The 19995-nt window shown below is 51.9% G+C and overlaps 1 protein-coding gene across 4 annotated transcripts in view; it reads right to left on the bottom strand.

Annotated features, from left to right (window-relative positions):
• Window positions 1-566: 566 nt before the first annotated feature.
• The window catches only part of CPSF1 (cleavage and polyadenylation specific factor 1), a 45088-nt gene continuing 25659 nt past the window's right edge, over window positions 567-19995 (bottom strand). For all 4 annotated transcript variants that reach the window (XM_087958912.1, XM_087958911.1, XM_087958910.1 and 1 more), the window contains exons 22-38: window positions 19451-19625; window positions 17844-18050; window positions 15745-15834; window positions 15385-15528; window positions 14361-14513; window positions 14003-14119; window positions 13599-13689; window positions 12183-12267; window positions 11391-11532; window positions 10919-11071; window positions 8028-8204; window positions 7840-7906; window positions 6477-6524; window positions 4547-4702; window positions 3538-3667; window positions 3288-3426; window positions 567-736 (exon numbers count right to left, since the gene is read on the bottom strand). In XM_087958912.1, coding sequence (XP_087815038.1) covers window positions 689-736; window positions 3288-3426; window positions 3538-3667; window positions 4547-4702; window positions 6477-6524; window positions 7840-7906; window positions 8028-8204; window positions 10919-11071; window positions 11391-11532; window positions 12183-12267; window positions 13599-13689; window positions 14003-14119; window positions 14361-14513; window positions 15385-15528; window positions 15745-15834; window positions 17844-18050; window positions 19451-19625 — 2122 coding nt within the window. In that variant the 3' untranslated portion in view covers window positions 567-688. The remainder of the gene's footprint in view (window positions 737-3287; window positions 3427-3537; window positions 3668-4546; window positions 4703-6476; window positions 6525-7839; window positions 7907-8027; window positions 8205-10918; window positions 11072-11390; window positions 11533-12182; window positions 12268-13598; window positions 13690-14002; window positions 14120-14360; window positions 14514-15384; window positions 15529-15744; window positions 15835-17843; window positions 18051-19450; window positions 19626-19995) is intronic.

A 19995-nucleotide genomic window follows, 5' to 3' on the forward strand; every position in this document is an offset into this window, starting at 1 on the left:
AAAGCAATATTGGCTGTGTAAACCTGGGTGTAAACCCAGCTCTTACTCCTTGAACCCGAGTGGGCTACTCAGCCCCACGCAACTGGACGCCTGTCCCAAGGTCCAAAATGAGGACACTCCATTCTGGGGCGGAACATTTATCTCTGGAAATTGGTCCCAAAAGATGCTTCTTCTTTTTTTCAACCCCCCACCCCCGGACTCTTATTTTAATACCTTGAAGAGGTTTCGCTTCTTGTCCCAGGAGCTTCTTCCGTTCTGGAGGAATCTAGAACGAATATTCAAATCCCCGCCATTCAGTCAGAAGCGAGGAAGCGTCTTGGATGGGAAGCGAAACCTCTTCGAGGAGAAACAAAGCCAGTCCAGTTTTGCTTTTGGGGGGGGGGGGAGCACCTTTGGGACTGAATCCTTCCCTCCGTGGAACTGCAACCCTTTTCCCCCCTCGAGGGCAGATTTAGGTCTGGGAGTGTGTGGGGGGGTCCCAGTTCATCCCCTCCCCCCCCTCCACAATATTCACGGGGGTCCCTCCAGCACTTGGTCTCGCCCCACAAACGGCACTTTGGTCGTTTCTGTACAAACCCGGAACATTTTATACAAATCTTACATTGTGTACCAAAAACGAACGCAACAACACAACGAGCCGATGCAGCGTCTTGGGGAGAGGAAGGGGAAAAACGTCGAACTGCCTCCGCTAGAAGTGGGCGGTCACGCGATCGATCTCCAGGAGATCTTCCAGGATCTGTATGGGGGGAAGGAGAAGAGGAGACGGGGCTGTGAAGGAGCCAGGAAGGCCCGAGGGGGTCCAAGGGGGAGGTAAGATATGCCTCTTAGAAAGAAAGAGAGGGAGGGAGAAAGAGAGAGAGGGAGAGAGAGACGGGAGAAAAGAGAAAAAAAGGAGAGAAAGAGAAAGAAAGAGAAAAAGGGGAGAGAAAGGAGAAGAAAAAGAAGGAGAGAGGAGAGGAGAAAAGAAAGGAGAGAAAGAAGGGGAAAAAAGGAGAGAAAAGAAAGAAAGGAGAGAAAGAAAGGGAGAGAAAGGAGAGAAAAAGAAAGGACAGAGAAAGGAGAGAGAGAAAGGAGAAAAAAAAGAGAGAGGAGAAAAGAAAGGAAGAGAAAGGGAGAGAAAGAAGAAAAAGAAAGAGGAGAGAGAAAAGGAGAGAAAGAAAAAGAAAAAGGGAGAGAAGGGAGAAAAGGAGAAAGGAGAGAGAGAAAGAAGAAAAGAGGAGAGAGGAGAGAAAAATAGAAAGGACAGAAAGGAGAGAGAAAGGAGAAAAGGAGAGGAGAGAAAAGGAGAGAAAGAGAAAAAGAAAGGAGGATAGAGAAAGGAGAGAGAGAAAGGAGACAAAGAGAGGAGAGAGAAGAAAAAGAGGAGAGAAAAATAGAAAGGACAGAGAAAGGAGAGAAAGAAAAAGAAAGGAGAGGAGAGAAAGGGAAAGATAGAGAGAGAGGAGAAAGGGGGGTCCCACCTCCACCCCCCCAACTCTTCCCAGGGACGTGGCCTTTTTATTCCTGGAATTCGGACAACTTGCCAAGCGACCCCTCCCTGCAGGAGAACTTCACGCAAGGCAACTCCAGGCCGTCCTTGACTTACGAGCACGACTGAGCCCCAAAGTGATGCTGCAGAGGGAGAATTACGTTGAGTTTTGTCCCATGGTAACGTCCTTTCAAGCCCCGCTGTTAAGCGAATCGTTGGAGTTGTTCAGTTAGTAACCCGGTTGTGAAGTGAATCTGATTTTTCCCAATGGATTCTCCTTGTCAGAAGGTCGCAAAAGGAAACCCCCGGGGACCGTCATAAATCCGAGACGGTGGCCAGGCGCCTGGATTTTGAACACGGGGATACTGAAGCAATGGAGGTGTCCAAAAGGGGTCGCTTTTTCTCAGCACCCTTGTAACTGAGTGGCCACCAAATGGACTGTCATAAGTCGAGGACTGCCTGTATTGGTAGAACCGCGGATTTGTCCTGCCACAATCACTCGGCTTCCGTTTTGCCAACTGCGATATTATTCGGTGACTTTTTCCAGCTGTTCCTCTCCAATTGGTGCCTCAGCTGCTCTTGCAACGTCAGTGAAGGGAGATTCTCCGTCCTCCAGGTCAGGGGGGGCCCCCAAGGGGGGGGGGCTTCGATTTTCCCAGGAGGCAACTGGGCTTCCTTGGTTTTTTTTTTCTTTTGAAGACGTTTCGCTTCTCCTCCCAGAAGCTTCTTCAGCTCTGACGGGATGGTGAGGAAATGGAAGGATTGATATTCCTTGCAGATACAGCTGGTCACTTGCCTCCTTTCAGAAGGTCGTTGAGGCCACCTGGAGGTTGGTCTGGGTCCTCAAGGGACGGAAAATCTGCACTGCTCAGGTTGCAGGAACTGGGCCCGGCTAGTCCGGGGAAGAGAAGGACCAGGGGAGACAGGAGGGCAGCCTTCCAGTATTTGGGGGGCTGCTCCAGACAGGAGGAGGAGGAAGGGGGTCAAGCTCTTTTCCAGGGCAACTTCGAAGGCCAGACAAGGAATAATAATGGATGGAAGCTGATCAAGGAGAGATTCAACCTGGAAATAAGGAGGAATTTTCTGACAGGGAGAACAATCAACCCATGGAACAGAAGTTGCCTTTGGAAGTTGTGGGAGCTTCATCCCTGGAAGCTTTCAAGAAGAGACTGGACTCCCATCTATCAGAGATGGTGTAGGGTCTCCCGCTTGGGTGGGGGGTTGGACTAGATGACCTACAAGGACCCTTCCAACTCTGATTATCTGTCCTCTGGCCCTGAGGACACAGACAAACCTCCAGGTGGCTTCAACAACCCTTTAAAAGGACGCAAATGACCAGCTCCGTCTGCAAGGAGTATCAATCCTTCCATTTCCCTTCATCCAGTTGGAACTGAAGAAGCTTCTGGGAGGAGAAGCGAAACGTCTTCAAAAGAAAAAAAAACAAGGAAGTCCCGTTGTCTCCTGAAAAAAAGCACCTTTGGGTCAAGGAACCAGGTTTTTTTTTTTTTTCTCTTTTCCACGTCAGGTGTGTTGTGGGCCAGATGTGTGTCTGTCTGTCTGTCTGGATCCAAAAGCCCCCAGGATCTTGGCCTGTTTGTTTCCAAGGACTCTCAAGAACTATATCGAATTATTATTATTATTATTATTATTGTTTTTGTTTTTGTTTTTGTTATCTTGAGTTGTCCCGCGGTGACTTGGCCGTGGCAAGTTATCCCATTCCGGCTGCGTTTCATCCAATTTCCACCTCCCAAGTGTGTGTGTGGGGGGTCCTCCCTCCCTCTTCCTCCCTCCTCCCCTCCGACCTTCCCCTGCCGCTCACAATGTCCGGCGTGGTGCCGATTTTCTTGGCCAGCTCGCTGCGCTCCATGGTGCTGAGGTAGAGGTAGCGGTTGAGCAGCTCCCCGTCGAGGATGTTACGGACGGCGTTTTGCAGGATGCGTCGGTCAACGTGCAGCATCCTAGGCGGAGGGCGGGAGGCGATGTGGCCGGTGTGCCCAGGCTGCCCACTCCCCCCCCACCACCACATTCCCTTCAGGGCCCCCCCACACCCCTCTGCCCCGGGGGAGTACCTGAAGGCCCGGGGGTTGAGGCCAGCGTGGTGGGGCAGCATGGAGGTCAGGGCGTTCTGCAGCATGAGGAGGCGCCGGTAGGTCTTCTCCTGCATGGGCAGCAGCAGCCCCATGCCTCCGTCCAGGGTGGCTGCGGAGGGAAGGCCACACCTGTCCAAGGACTCACGGCAGCAGCGCCCAGGGAACCCTGGATCGGCAACCTGCCGCTTTGCAGCCGTTGGGGAGTTACGACAGATCCCCAAAAATGGTTCCAATGTTCGTCCCTCCTCACTGTGGAAGGATCCCTTCCAACCCTCTGTTCTCTTCTGTCTCTAATTCTCTCTCCTCCTGCTATGGCACACCTGGCACGTGAGCCACAGGTGCCACCTATGGCACGTGAGCCACAGGTGCCACGCGGAGCCATTGGTGCCGGCATGCCAGCTGCAGGGAAACTTACTGCACCTGCATGGGCCTCACAGCTGATTTTTCGGCCTCCTTGAGGCCTTTTTCGGCCGGAAGTAACGAAAGGAGCCTGTTTTTCGGGCTGCAGAGGCTTTCATCCACCTTCCTGCAAAGGTTTCGTCACCTTGGCCTGACTTTTATCCCTTATGGGAGGGGCCATCACCTCCCAGCCCTACTCCTGAGTCATCTCTTTTGTTTCAGCTGCTCTCGCCTTCTAGCAGCTCTGTGCATACAAACCCTGGGAGGACCAGGCTCCCCTGGGTCCTCTGCCTCGCTGCTGCCAGACTCCGGAGGCTCCGGAGGCAGCACCCGACTCCCAGATGGTCCTGGCGCCATCCCTGCATCGGACGCAGGGCCCTCGCCCGAGTCCTCTCCAGACTCCCGGACTGGTCCCCTCCCTTCCCCACTGTCCATCTCCGCTGCCAGCGAACCACACCAAGACTGCCTGCGCTCCCAAAGAGGCAGGATTCCCCGGCCTAACACGGGAAGGTTGTGTGAATGGGACGAGAAGAGCGCCCCATCCTGGGGTCTCCGAGGATCTCCTGCCTGCCCCCCTCCCCTCACTCACCAAACCAGGTGATGTGCTTGTTCTCCCAGGCGTTGGTCTTCTTCGCCGGCCCTTCCAGGGCTCCCCGGCACGGCGTCCTCCAGAAAGCGTTGACATGGCCGCCCACGTGGAAGTCTGCCCGGCGGAGGAGCCGCATCCCGCCAAAGCTCTCCTTCGCTGCGGAGGAAGCCAAAGACCACGGTGGGGACTGCTGCAGGCTTGGGGGGGAACTAAGAGGTGAAACATGGGCCTCTTCCTTTCAACTTGTCATTAGAGTAAAGCAGGGTGGGAATGTTGACTACAAATGGATTACCGTGTTTTTCGCCGTATAAGACGCTCCGAAGTATAAGATGCACTGAGCTTTTGGGGAGGAAAACAAGAGAAAAATAAATCTGCCTCCTAGCCATTTACCTCCTTGCAGCAAACGGCCCGTTTCAATTTGTCTTAGTTTCAGCACAGCCTGATTAGCACAAGCAGCTGATAGTCGGATTGGCCTCCCCATCATCAGCTGTTTCAGGCTGCAAGGATCAACATCGCCTATCGCCCGCCTCTGCGGGCCCCGTGTTTGGCCTCCCCATCCCGTTTTTGGCCCGTTCTGGTTAACGGGGATCAGAACGGGTGGAAAATTTGGTGGGCAGAGGCAGCAAAAGGCGATGGCAATTCCTGCCGCTTGAAACAGCCGATCGTCGGGAGGCCGATCCAACTGACCATCAGCTGCTCGTGCTAAATCAGGCTGTGCTGAAGCTGAAACGGTGTTTGCTGCCAGGAGGCCAATGGCTGGGAGGCAGATGCCAAAGTGGAGGGGGAGGGGGTTGGGCGGGTGGCTGGGGCTTCAGCAACGTTTCCTGTATAAGATGCACAGACATTTCCATCCACTTTTGGGGGCTGGAAATGTGCGTCTTTTAGTCTGAAAAATACGGTCATTTGGAGAAACGAAACTTCTGCCGTTCCTTCGGAGCTCGGGAGGCTCTGGGAACCATTCAAGGTCTGGTCAACAGGTGTGCAGAAGGCGGCAGATGGTTCCCATAAGAAAGAGAACTTGTTTATAGGATTCTAGGTCACGGGTGCCAAACTCGCAGTGCCACGTTGCTGTCACATCACGTATCGCGACATTTTTTTTTTCCTTCGCGGAGCTGGGGGTGTGGCCTGTGCATGACACACCCGGCCCACAGGCCACCAGTTTGACACCCCTGATCTAAGTGGAACCTGGGAGTGGGGGGTGTTTCGGGCTGGGAAATTCATCATTTAAATATTGCCTTAGAAGTTCAAGGTTGTTTTACCTCATATCCTTCCTCCGTGATATATTCGACAAACAGTAACAGCTTTTTGCAATTGAAATGATCCTAAGACTTGGATACTCAAGCTGGATATTGACCTAACCCCTGAGATGCCTCCAATCCCAGCTCCTGCCTCTTAGCATCCTTCCAACAGGAGCCTGGGACTGGCCGAGGGGATCCTCAGGGACAGGAAGCAAAAGTGACCCAAAGGTGCTTTTTCCAAAAGGCAACTCAACTTTTCTTGATTGTTTTTCTTCCTTGAAAATGTTTCGCTTCTCCTCCAAGAAGCTTCTTGGCTTCTGACTGGTGGGGGAACGAAAAGATTTATATTCTTTCTTCTTTATATTCTCCTCAACCCCAGATGATTGCAAAGAATATACATTCTTCCGTTTGCCACCGGTCAGTTAGAACCGAGGAAGTTTCCTGGAGGAAGAGCAAAAAGTTTTCAAGGGAAAAAAAAAATCAAGGAAGTCCAGTTGCCTTTTGCAAAAAGAACCTTTGGGATAACCCTGACCTGAGGGATAAGAGAATACCCTTAGAGGCAAGTGAAACTGGATCCAAATCTCCCTAGAAAAAGAGATAATATATCAGTCCATCTCTCTTCCCCCAGAGTCATGGGGGGTTACGGTGGAAGATAAATTTAATGAATAATAAATTCCGTTGCTTCTTCTCACCTTCAGGCAAGTACATGTAGACCAGGAGGTTACGGTCCCTGTCGGACACTGCAAGAGAAACGTCACTTTTTTTCAGTGCCATCATAACAGCTAAACATGAGCCAGCATGTGCAGCAGCAGCCAAAAAAGCTAATCCAATCCTAAATTGCATTAACAGAGGGATACAATCGAGATCAAGGGAAGTAGTAATATCACCCTATAAAGCCTTAGTAAGGCCACACCTAGAGTACTGCATCCAGTTTTGGTTACCACACTATGAAAAAGATGTTAGAGACTCTAAAAAGAGTGCAGAGAAGAGCAACCAGGATGATGAGGGGACTGGAGGCTAAAACGTACGATAAACGGTTGCAGGAACTGGGCCTGGCTAGTCTAGAGAAGAGAAGGACCAGGGGAGACAGGAGAGCAGTCTTCCAGTATTTGAGGGGCTGCCACAGAGAGGAGGAGGAGGGGGTCAAGCTATTTTCTAAAGCGCCTGAAGGCCAGACAAGGAACAATGGATGGAAAATGAACAAGGAGAGATTCAAGCAGGAAATAAGGAGAAACTTTCTGACAGGGAGAACAATCAACCAGTGGAACAGAAGTTGCCTTTGGAAGTTGTGAGAGCTTCATCACTGCAGGCTTTCAAGAAGAGACTGGACTGCCATCTGTCACCAATGGTGCAGGGTCTCTTGCTTGGGCAGGGGGTTGGACTAGATGACCTATAAGGTGCCTTCCAACTCTGATTATCCGATTATCTGTCACTCTGAAAGGCCACTAAATGAACCATTGTAAGTTGAGGACTGTGTGTTATCTTCCTGGGATTGCAGAGCTCCCTGGTGAATCCAGGCATTCCTTACAGATTGATCCCTGCTCCAAAGCCCCTTTTCCTTTGCAATATTAGCGGCTTCTTTATTGATGGATTAGCCCTCGGGCCATTCTCAAAGCGCAGAGTTCCAGAAACAAATTATGACTAAAGTTTGATAAAAGCCATTTCAAATGGAATTGGGAATAAAACATGATTTAAAATGGAGATGGAATAAAATACGATTTAAAATGAAATGGGAATGCAAGAAGAGTCTAAAATCAAATGGGAATAGAATCCAATGATTTTAGATCGAGATAAAATGTGGTGAAATTATATTTCGGGGTCACCCCTGCAATCTAAACCAATCGGTCCCACATAAGCAGATCTCTACCAAACCAGTCCCGTGTTATTTTCAGATTCTCCGTGCACACCAGGTCAGTTCTTTCGGGATGGGTCTCCTTCTCATTCCCTGCCCTCCCCCAACATCCCTTGGCCGGCATTGGGGTGCAGAGTGAACTCTGGCCCCTGAGTCTCGGCCACCCCCACTCTTTCCCAAGCCCTCCCCCCCCCGGGACATACCAAGGAACCCCAGCTGGGCATTGTCCACCATGAAGTCCACGCTGTAGACCTCCAGGGGCTTGGCGTCCTGCGGGTGAGAGAGAGAGAGAGAAGCAGGGGGGGTCAGCAGAGGAGGCCCAGGACGTGGGCTGGAAGTGGGGGTGGGGGGGAAGAGTGGCAGCCCTCCCTGCCGTGCTCAGGGGTCCCACCCGGCTGACGAGCGAGAGGGTCTTGCTCTCCTCCTGGTAGCGCAGCAGCGAGATGCTCTTCATGACGTCAGCAGCCAGGATGAAGTTCTTGACGCTGATCATCTGGTGGATGTAGAGCTGGGTGTCGATGAAGGCCATGCCGGTCAGGTCGTTGTCCTTCAGGCTCCAGAGGAAAATCTGCGCCAGGGGACAAGCGGGCAGGCCGGTGGGCAGGCCAGCCTCGGCTCTCTGGGATTCGCCCCCCCCCCCCCCAAGAAGAACCCCCCTCCCAGCCACCTGTCCCATCATCCTTGTGATGACCCAAAGGGGCATGGCACAAAGGCAACCCAGTCAGATAAGCAAGGAGAGTCCCTTTATTGTCTCCAACTTTGCCCCCAATGTCCAGGTTACCTTCGGCTGGAGAAAAAAACTCTCCCAGGAACAGCCTCTAAGTGGAGGAAATTCAGTCCAAAAACATAGTACACACAAACTGTCACTAAAAATCCACACAAACCACGTTGACATAATTAACTGGACAGGGCAGGAGAAGGAATTGCAGACTTGAAAGGCCAGCAAAACACACACACAATTGGGAAGATGCCAGGAACCCAGATAAGCCACGACGAGACCAGATAAATTCACGATTTCCTCCCAACAACTTACTGTGCGCAGCTTCCCTTTTTAAACACTGTGTCCCCAACTGCAGCTAATGAAGGGAATCAGGGCCCTTTCCTCCCCCATAAGCCACGCAACCCACCTTGCTCCCTTCTCCATTCCTCCCTGCGTGTCCTAGGATGAAGAGGGGGTGGGCCTGGGTCTTCCTCCGAACTCTCTCTCCCTTGCTCTCCCTCTCCCCTGCTCTGCCCAGCCAGACTGTGCCCTTCCCCAGTTTCCTCCACAGCCACTGGAGCCACACTTCCGCTCCCTGTCAGCTGCTCGTCTTCCTCCTCAGATTCAGACTCGACAGGGGCAGGACAATCCTTGGCCACCAGAGTCAACATCTCGAGCAAGAGCCGGCTCTTCCCAACGGGCCCCAGCGGGATCTCCTTCGCCTCCCACGTGGGCTCACCGACTATCCTCATTCATAATTACATTTATTGACTGCCCATTTTGCTACTCTGGGCGGTTTACGATACAGGGAGTCCCTGGCTTATGACCATTCATTTAGTGGCCATTCGAAGTTACAACGGCACTGAAAAAAGGAGACTTGTGACCGTTTTTTCACACTTTGTGACCGTTGCGACATCCCCGAGTTCCCTGGATCAAAATTCAAGAGGCTCGGCAACTGGCATGGACTTATGACGGTTGCAGTATTCCAGGGGGTTGTGTGAGACCCCCTTTTGCAACTTTCGGATAAGCGAAATCAATGGGGAAGCCAGATTCACTTAACGACCGTGTGAGACTCACTTAACTGTGGTGATTCGCTTAACGTCTGTGGCAAGAAAGGTTGTAAAACTGGGCAAACCTCACTTAACAAGCGCCTGGCTTAGCAATGGAAATTTTGGGGCTCGATCGTGGCTGTTAAGTCAAGGGCTCTCTGTATTAAAAAGATTAAATTTGACAACGCCTGTACACAAGAGGAAGTGAATAAGAATAATAATAATCAAATTACTCAACCCCAATTAAAGGGTGAGGAAAGGGAGGGAGCAGGCCGGGATTCCCCATGAGATCCTCCTGCTTCTCTCCGCTCTACCTGACCCACCCAGGCATCAACCCCCAGGATCCCTCAGAGGCCCCCCCTCCCCAAAGTCCCAGGGCTCCTTGGTGGGCTCAGAGCTCCGTGGTTTTCTTGCAGACGTTTCATAACCCAACTAGGTAACCTCATCACTGCCGGAAGGGACAAAGCCCCTTCTCTCCTAGCCCTGATGAGGATACTTGGTCGAGTAAGGAAATGTCTGCAATAAAACCAACGGGCTCATTGTTTCCTTTTCCGTCTCCTTCTTCTCAATTCCAACCACTGATAAAATGTATTCCCTACCTCATGATATTCTCTCTCTCCTTTTATCTTTAAGTTCTAACTTCAGTCTGTCCATTTCTGCACAAACTAGTATTTTCTTTACTGTCTCTCCTCCTAAGGAGTATCTCTTTACTGTCCTCTCTCATAACTCTACAACCCGTTAGAGGATCTGTAGAACTGACCTCTGAGGTTAGGTAGGCAAACTCAATGGAGTAGAGAGGGATAAAATGGCAGTATAAAAGGCCTTGCTTCCTCCCCTTGTGTCCTGATCCCCCCCCCCACCCCCCCCCCCACAAAAAAACACCCCCAAAACAAACCCCCCCCCGCCCTTTTAAATGCCGTAAAATAAGCGTCTCCTGGATAGAATAATAGTTTTTATGCTGTAAATATAAACGTACATCCTGGATAGAATAATAGTATAAAATTAGCAAGGCAATAGTATAAAATTAGCATTGTTTTATATTTTAGTGTGTATGGCAGGGACAATGCCAGGACGGTGACACTTTGTCCAATATTTTAATATGTAATCCAATAAAATTTTGTATAAATAAATAAATAAATAAATAAATAAAACCAACAAGCTCAGAGCACCAAGGACCCCACAGTCTGTCTTCTCCTCCTCCTCCCACACTTCCCTCCCTTCTAGCATTGATGGTGTTCCCTAGTTGGGTCATGAAATGTCTGCAAGGAAACCACCCAGCTCAGAGAACACCAAGGGCCTCACAGTCCTCCTCCTCCTCCTCTCCCTTCTAGCATTGATGGTGTTCCCTAGTTGAGTCATGAGATGTCTGCAAGAAAACCACCCAGCTCAGAGAACACCCAGGACACACACACACACCCCTGTTCTAACCCTGAGCTACAAATCTTCTCCTTTACTGCAACCAAAGGCCTAGCTGGGAAGCAGCAGCAGCAGCTGCCTGGCCTTTGGCCCTTTCTGGGTCCCCGAGCGACTCACCTTCTGGCCGATGGCCGACACCAGGTAGCCGTTGCAGTGGCAGAGGGCAGTGACCGGCCCCTTCTGCTCCTTCTCGTACAGGACCTTGAACTTGTTCTTGGTGAGGGGCTGGCCCGGCTCAGGAACCACCTCGATGATGTCCATGATCAGGATCTGCCCAAAGAGGGTCAACGGGGGAGGAGGAAGCATCAGAGTCAGAACAGAACAGGAGCCGGAAGGGACCTCAGAGGTCTTCTAGTCCAGCCCCCTGCTCAGGCGGGAGACCCTATAATGATCCCTTGCTCACTGATCCCCTCTTCAAACTCCGTCATTCAGTGACCAAACTTCCAGAGCGTGTGGGACAAACACAGCTTGGGAATTGGAGCAGGGGGGCAGGGAAGAGCTTCAAAGAGCAGCCAGGGAGGGTGTGTGTGTGTGTGTGTTTTGTGTGTGTGTGTGTGTGTTTTGTGTGTGTATGTGTGTGTTGTCTCACCCGCCCCCTGCAGGTGACTTCTTCTCCCTGCATCAGGCAAGTCCCGACGGCGATGTAGCCCTTCAGGCCGGAGACCGTTTCCTCGCTCTTCAGAGAAACCGTCTTCATGCAGGTCACGTGTTCCCACTCCTCCAGGTCGATCCTGAAGAGCAGAGGATGGGATTTTTTTGGGGGGGGGGGGGGGGAGAGGAAGGCCTTAGGACCACCACGGAGCCCAAAACGTCTGTTGCTAAACGAGCAATTCGCTCAGCCAGTTTCTCGCCACCGTCGCTAAGTGAATTGCCGCACTTAAGTTAGTAACCCCGTCGTTAAGTGAATTCAGCTCCCCCCATTTGACTCGGCTCGTCTGAAGGTCGCAAAGGGGTTCACGTGACACTCCCCCCGGGACACCATGACCGTCATAAACACGAGTCGGTTGCCAAGCCTCTAAATTTTGATCCCCTGGCTGTAATGGTGGTAAGTGTGGAAAAAGAAACAGTCGTAACTTTTTTTCCGGGGCCGCCGTAACTTTGAATGGTCACTAAAACGAAGCTGTTGTCAGTCAAGGAGAACCGGTCAGCTGCCTTTCGGTTAGGGTTTCCTGCCTGCCCTCCTTGCACAAAGAGCCTCTGATCCCCACGACCCACAAAAAGGAAGGCAGGAAGTGGGGGGGACACTGGACCAAGTGGGGCAAAACGGCCTGATCCTCCCTTTGGGGCTCTGCCAATGGAACACCTCCCCCCCCCCACCCGGAAATCCTCCCAGGGCTTCACCCCCACCCCCAGGATCCCCAACCCCTCCCCCTCTTCTCACCTGGTGTTAGGGATGGTCTCCCAACTGACAGGAGAGATCAGTTGAATAGAAAAGGCTTCCTGCAGGGGGTGCATGTAGCGGTCATCTGCGGAAGAGAAGGACGAGGGGTGTCTGGCCTTTGCCCCCCCGCCCCCACTTCAAGAGGGAGGAGGCGGACTTGGTACCAATAAAGGGGCGAATCTGTAGCTCAGGGTTGAAATGGCGGGGTCCTTGGTGCTCTCTGAGCTTGGGAGGTTTCCACAGACATCTCATTACCCTACTAGGAACATCATCAGTGCTAGAAGGCAGTGGGGTTTGTGGAGAGGAGGAGAGGAGGAGGAGGAGGAGGAGGAGGAGGAGGAGGAGGAGGAGGAGAGGGAGGAGGAGGGTGGGTTTTGGTGCTCTCTGAGCTTGGGAGGTTTTCCCACAGCGTCTCATTACCCTACTAGGGAACATCATCAGTGCTAGAAGGCAGTGGGGTTTGTGGAGAGGAGGAGGAGGAGGAGGAGGAGGAGGAGGAGGAGGAGGAGGAGGAGGAGGGAGGAGGAGGAGGAGGAGGGGGATGCTTCCTTGGTGCTCTCTGAGCTTCATGGTTTTCCACAGACGTTTCATGACCCATCTAGGGAACATCATCAGTGATAGAAGGCAGTGGGGTTTGTGGAGAGAGGAGGAGGAGGAGGAGGAGGAGGAGGAGGAGGAGGAGGAGGAGGAGGAGGAGGAGGAGGAGGAGGAGGAGGAGGAGGAGGAGGAGGAGGAGGAGGAGGGTGGGTTCCTTGGGAGCTTGGGAGGTTTTCCCACAGGACCCATCTAGGGAGTGAGGTTTGTGGAGGGAGGAGGAGGAGGAGGGAGGGAGGAGGAGGAGGAGGAGGAGGAGGAGGAGGGAGGAGGAGGAGGAGGAGGAGGGTGGGTTCTTGGTGCTCTCTGAGCTTCAGGTTTTCCCACAGACGTTTCATGACCCATCTAGGGAACATCATCAATGCAAGAAGGGAGTGGGGTGTGTGGAGAGGAGGAGGAGGAGGAGGACATGATCTCTGAGCTTGGTGGTTTTCTTGCAGACGTTTCACGACCCTACTAGGGAACACCATCAAGTGAGCAGGAGGAGGAAGAGGAAGAGGAGAGCAACGGGGAGCCCTTGGCGCTCTATTATTCATGTGTAGCCCAGAGAGTCACTGCATTGGAAATCCAGCCATTCCTGCCCCACTTAAGGGCCCACCACCCACTCCACTCCCTGGACGCTAACTCAGCAGCTCGGGGACCCTTGTCCGTGGACAGCCTGGCGAAGCTCCGTCCCTGCTCCTCCTCATCCCAAAGACCCTCCCCGGGGCAGCACCTGGGAGAATCTCTCTGGAGGGGTCACCCTCAGGTCGGGCAAGGCTTCCCCGCGTGGAAGGCCCCTGGATGGAGGATGCCGCCCTTCGGCCCCCCCCTCACACCCACCTCTCTCGATGGTCTCGAACTCCTTCTCCTCTCCCGTCATGTGGGGGATGCGGCTGCAAATGTTGTTGACGCTGGTGGACACGGCGTACACCTAGGGAGGGAGGAGGGAGTTCGGTTCAAACCTCAGGGGAGAGAGGCGGGAATACGTGGCACGGAAGAAGAATGAGATCCCCTCCTGTGAGATCCCGTGAAGCAGCTTTTGCAGGCTGAGGATCTGGAAATCCACAACCTGAAGACGGTCACACGAGAGCAACAAAACGTCTTTTGATATTGTAGAAACATTTCAGGGCGTCATCTGAACCCGTGTCGCAAACAAATGCAGGAATTTCGAGAGAGGAGGAAACGAGACCGGAGCAATTCAGTTTCCAAGCCAATCTAGCATGACCCGGAGGACTCAGCCCTACCTTGGACTCCACGTGATAGGCTACGTAGTGGGCGGTGCAACGCAGCGGGATCTTCCGGACAGGCCACGGCGCGTCGTAAGAAAGATAGGCGGGCAAGACGCTGATGCGCAGCTCCCCCTGCAGGACCGAACAACAAGTCAGAACTCCCTCTACCACCGGGGGTCTCCAACCTTGGCAACTTTTAAGGCTGGTGGACTTCAGTTCCCAGAATTCCTCAGAAGTTGAAGCCCCCCAAGTCTTAAAGTCTCCAGGTTTGGAGAGACCAGATTCTGGATCCGCTCTAAGGAACTCAGCAAGGCAGGGGTTCCAACCAGAGGGACCTTCCTGGTTCTAACCTTCTGGGCACGAGGAGGCTTACCTGCCGGTTGAAGTAGAGGAAGCCCTTGGGGCAGTTGACGTTGTGGAAGGGGGCAAAGGACTCAATGGGGCCATCGATGGTCATGGGGTGTAAGCGCAGGGCTCCCCGAGACGTCACCAGCAGCCAATGGGGAGAGGGCCCACAGATGAACACCTGAGAAAAACACACACAGGTGCTTCTTGTGCAAGGCATGGTGAGAGTCGCCCTGCTTCTCCAGGCTGGCCTTCTCGACTCCTTCGGATCTGTACACAGTCCCCCACCCCCCACCCCGAGACCTATTCAGCAGATGTCCCAGAGAGGCTCTTCCCGGACTATCATGCCCCTGTTGGAGTCTCACTCCGAGGGAGAGGAGGAACAGCCCACAGGGAGTGGGAGCGTGGCTCCGGTGGCTGTGGAGGAAACTGGGGAGGGCACAGGCCGGATGGCCATTCAGAGGAAGACCCAGGCCCATCCCTTCTTCATCCTAGGGCACGCGGAGAGGAGCGGAGAAGGGAGAAATGTGAATGGCGCGGTCTACGTGGGAGGAAGGGGCCCTGATCCCCTTCATGGGCTGCAGCTGGGAGGACTGTTTAAAAGGACAAATTGTGCATGGCAAAGTTGTCGGAGCTTATATCTGTGTTTTGGCTTCCTCCCAACTGTGGTTGCTGCGTTATCTGGAAGAAGTCTGCAATTCATCATCCTTGCCTGCCGTAGTAATTCCTTCGGTGTGGTTCGTGTTGGGTTTTTTATTTCGAATTAGCTTTACTTTGGGTGCGGACGGCATTTACTCCCTCACGTAAACTGTTTTCTTTAGGAGTTTGATATCCTGCCGAGGATCATTGGACATTGGGGCCGAGTTGGAGGCATTCAAGGGGCTTCCTTCTATTTTTGTGTCTTGGTTATTTTTGTGTCACGCTCCTTTGGGTCATCACACTGACCCACTCCACCAGGAGACCCCCAACGCTTTGGCCTCAGTTGCTCCTAAGAGAATTCCCAAAGCCCCTCCTGGCCTGTCCCTCTGTGCCCCCAAGAATTCTTCACTTACCCCCGAATAGCCGTAGATGTCTTCAAAGTAGCGGAAGCGAGCGACCCGTCCTCGAGGGACTCCCGCTTCCTCGCCCCCCGCACTCTCAGACTTCTTTTTGGACGGCCGCAATTTCTTTTCCCGGAAGTTGATGTTGTGGGGCACCTGGTTGGAGGAGAACCGAGAGAAAAGGTGTGGAAGAAAGAAGAGTGGAAAGGTGGCCTACGGGTGGGATGGCAGCCCCCGCTGGCTGCCCCTCCGATCTGCCCCTTCCCTGGTAAGGTAACACCGAGACATGGAGGAAGGAGGTGGCTGCCCTCTCTCTCTCCCTCTCCCCCCCCTTTGCTGATGTGGGGATGTCACAACTGCGGAGGTTGTTACCTTTTTGAATCGCACTTTGAGGTTGGCCTGGGCCAGCTGAGAGTCGTGGTTAAAGGCCTCGTAGATGAGCAGCTCTTGATCCACGTGAACCTGGCAAGAGAAACGGGAAGCCCATCTGAGAGACACTCCAACCCCGGGGCTCGCAAGGCGCAGCTCTGGGGCTGCAGGCGCTGGCGACCCAACTGTGCTTGGTCTGAACCGCCCTCCCTCAACTCCGTTCCCAAGGGGACCGAGTTACAGGGAGAGCCAGTTTGGTCCAGTGGTGAAGGCTAGAAACCAGGAGACGGTGAGTTCTAGTTTTGCCTCAGACATGAAAGCCATCTGGGTGACTTTGGGCCAATCACCAGGAGACAGGGAATTCTAGTCCTGCCTTAGGCATGAATGTTGGCGGTGACTTCGGGCATTCTTCTCTCTCAGCCCAACCTGCCTCAAAGGGTTGTTGTTCTGGGGAAAATGGGAGGATGAAGGAGCATGCCTTGAATTACATAAGAATGACTACTCGGAGTCAGCTTCAACCATAAGATGGGTGGCAAATAAAACCTGATAAATAAGATAATAAAAGTGGACAGAAATAAAGAGCGTAAATGAAGTGACTGAGTTCCCCTGTGAGCGATGTGTTCGTGGATAAGGAAGTCACCCACAAAGAGATCACCACAGATCCCAGATCCTTCTCCACTGGCTCTCTACAGGAAGAGTCTTCCCGGTTTCACTTTCTGAAAGCCTTCTTAGATTTTTTTTAAAAAATCAGAGCTTAGACAAGCTTTAAATGCCAGCTGGTGCCGTAACGGGACAACTTGAACAAAACAAGTTAATTTCTAAGTGTGACCAGAACTTATTGTGCCCAGTTGTTTCTCTTATCTCCTGCCTAGGATGTCCCAAAGATTCTTTTCCAAAAGACAACTGGACTTCCTTGGTTTCTTTTTCCTTGAAAAGGTTTCGCTTCTCATCCCAGAAGCTTCTTCAGTTCTTCAGAAGTACTTCTTCAGTCATTCAGAACTGAAGAAGCTTCTGGAATGAGAAGCGAAACCTTTTCAAGGGGAAAAAAAAACACCAAGGAAGTTCCAGTTGCCTTTTGGAAAAGCAGCTTTGGGACAACGGTGACCTGAACGATGGAGAATCTCCACGGAATCCGCAAGGTTTATCTAATGCCTCCCTCTGTCAAAGTCATCTTGGCTGCACATTCTTTTGATAGCGCCACTGCTTCACGGAAATGGCTGCTCGATCTTCTGCGCCTGACTCTAATTTGGCTTTTTATAGACCTGAAACCTCACTTGGTCCCGACAGCTGCCAGGATCCCTCAGGGCAAGCGACCCTCAAGCCCAAGGGTCTTCAAACTTGGCAAGTTTAACTCCCAGAATTCCTGAGCTAACATGACTGGAGGAGGAGGAATTCTGGGAGTTGAAGTCCACAAGTCTTAAAGCTGTCAAGTTTGAAGGCCCCTGTTAGGAATAACATAGGTTACCTAACGTAGTTTGGGTAAAATAATATATATAGACTATGATAGTGAGTTTAAGTGTGTGTCACTTTAACTGCAAAGCTTGTAATTTTGGGTGCGGCTGTAAAATCGCCATAAGAGGGAAAAAGAGAACTGGATTGATTGCTGGCTTACTGGATTGCTTGCTGACGATGATGGATTGTTAACTGCGTGTTCTCTGCTGTTGGTGAAGGAAGAAAGGAGGTTTTACTTCTTCATATCTCTACTGTGAAGAGATATATTACTGGACTGATATTTGTAAGTTTAATGACCTCTTTTTCGACACTGGACTTTGCAACTGAATAATCCCCGGACGGACTGAACTAGTGAATGATATATGGACTGTTTGACTATGCTAAAACTCTTACTGGAATAAACTATTTAACTAGCACAGTGTATCTGTTTTACTGAGTGTAAGCTACAACAACGTTTGTCTCACATATTTGCCTGCCTGCCTGACTGCCGTGCAGGTTCTGCTAAGGTGTATATCCCTAACAGCCCCTCTTCAAGACTCACCAAGAGTTAACTGTAACCAGACAACACACTGCTTATATAGACATTGAAACTGTTGCTCTTTCTTTATATAGTAAAAATTTAAAAATAAAATAAAACAAACAAGACTCACCAAGAGGTACGGCCGGCTTTGCCGATTCCCCAGGGCTACCAGCAGGACTTCCTTGACCAGCGGCATCTCTGTCTGGCGCATGACTTCCTCCTTCTTGGTCTCCCCCTGGCTGGCGGGTTGCCCAAAGGAACTGTCCACCAGCACCCGCTGCCCCATGGGAAAATTCTTCACCAGAAAGACCAGGCGCCAATCGGGCAGCTGATAGATCTGAGGGAAAGACAAGACGACACTCGAAGGAACCCACAAAGTCGCTTGGTGGAGTTGCCAAAAAAAGCCCACACAGCCCTGGGCTGCATTAACAGAGGGATACAATCAAGATCAAGGGAGGTACTAATACCACTCTATAAAGCCTTAGTAAGGTCACACCTAGAGTACTGCTTACAGTTTTGGTCACTACACTATGAAAAAGTGCAGAGAAGAGCAACCAGGATGATGAGGGGACTGGAGGCTAAAACATACGATGGAAGGTTGCAGGAACTGGGCCTGGCTGGTCTAGGGAAGAGAAGAACCAGGGGAGACATGATAGCGGTCTTCCAATATTTGAGGGGCTGCCACAAAGAGGAAGGGGATGAAGCTATTTTCCAAGGCTCCTGAAGGCAGCATTGAGCAGTACCTGGCTCAATAGTTGTAACTGTGAGAGGGATATCTTGGAATCCTAATGGACAATCACTTAAATATGAGCCAGCCGTGTGCGGCAGCCGCCAAAAAGCCCAATGCAATCTTAGGCTGCATCAACGGAGGGATGGAATCAAGATCATGTGGAGTGTTAATGCCACTTTATAAGGCCTTGGTAAGACCACACTGGGAATCCTGCATCCAGTTTTGGTCCCCATGATGTAAAAAAAAAAGAGGTTGAGACTCTAGAAAGAGCACAGAGAAGAGCAACCAGGATGATTAGGGGGCCAGAGGCTAAAACATATGAGGAACGCCCAAAGGTGCTTTTTCAAGAAGCAACTGGATTTTCTGGTCCAGAAAGTCCAGCTGCCTCTCGAAAAAGCACCTTTGGGACAACCATGACCTGGATGACTGAGAACCTCCACAGACATATGAAGAATGGTTGCAGGAATCGGGTTTGGCCAGTCTAGAGAAAAGAAGGACTAGTGGGGACACAGTAGCGGTCTTCCAGTATTTGAGGGGCTGCTCCAAAGAAGGGGGGGGGGTCAAGCTATTCTCCACAGCACCTCAAGGCAGGACAAGAAGCAACGGATGGAAACTAATACAGGCGAGAAGCAACCTGGAATTAAGGAGAAATTTCCTAACAATGAGAACGATCAACCCGTGGAACTGCTTGCCACCAGAAATTGTGGGTTTACTCTACTTTATTGTCATTGCAACGAAATCAAACACCATCTCCAGTGCACATCATGATCATGACCATGAAAATAAACACAAACACAAATCCTTCACCCTTCACACGTTGAACCGGAAACCACCCCAACGCTACACCAACCCTGTGCTCCGTCACTGGAGGTTTTAAGAAGAAGAAACTGGACAGCCACTTGTCTGAAATGGTACATGGGATCTTCTGCCTGAGCAAGGGGGTTGGACTAGAAGACCTCCGAGGTCCCCTTCCCCCTGTGTTATGCCGGTGGAGCTGCCAGGCTCACCTCCATGGTGCCGTTCTCCCGGACCAGCATGCACCAGTGGGTTGGCTCGGCCTTGTACTGGTGGGAGTCCTTGTCCGCCGAGGGCAAGCTGCTGCGCCGTGGCTCCTCCTTGGTGGGGCTGAAGAGGGTGCTGGAGTCCCCATACAGCATCTCCTCTTCGTCATCCACCGTGTTGCTGCAGGGGGTGGAGTTTGGGGCATTTATATAACGTTTACGGGAGCGGCCATCTTACCTCCAGGTCACTCTCAAGGGGAGGGAAGAGAAGGAGGAGAGGAAGCTCATTGGTGGGGGAAAGCTTGACCCCTGACCCTCCTCCCCCACAAAGACCATAGAGATCCACGCTCCAGGTCTCAAGGGTGTTACGTTTCTTGGCTCCACTGAACAGGGGTCTCCAACCTTGGGAACTTTAAGCCTGGAGGACTTCAACTCCCAGAATTCCCCAGCCAGCAAAGCTGGCTGGGGAATTCTGGGAGTTGAAGTCCTCCAGGCTTAAAGTTCCCAAGGTTGGAGACCCCTGCGGCATTGAAGATATGGGAGGGCACTGA

This window comes from Notechis scutatus, chromosome 3, assembly GCF_049901735.1.
Source record: "Notechis scutatus isolate UNSWTSFEM ecotype Mainland chromosome 3, rNotScu1.2, whole genome shotgun sequence".
Taxonomy (NCBI): domain Eukaryota; kingdom Metazoa; phylum Chordata; class Lepidosauria; order Squamata; family Elapidae; genus Notechis; species Notechis scutatus.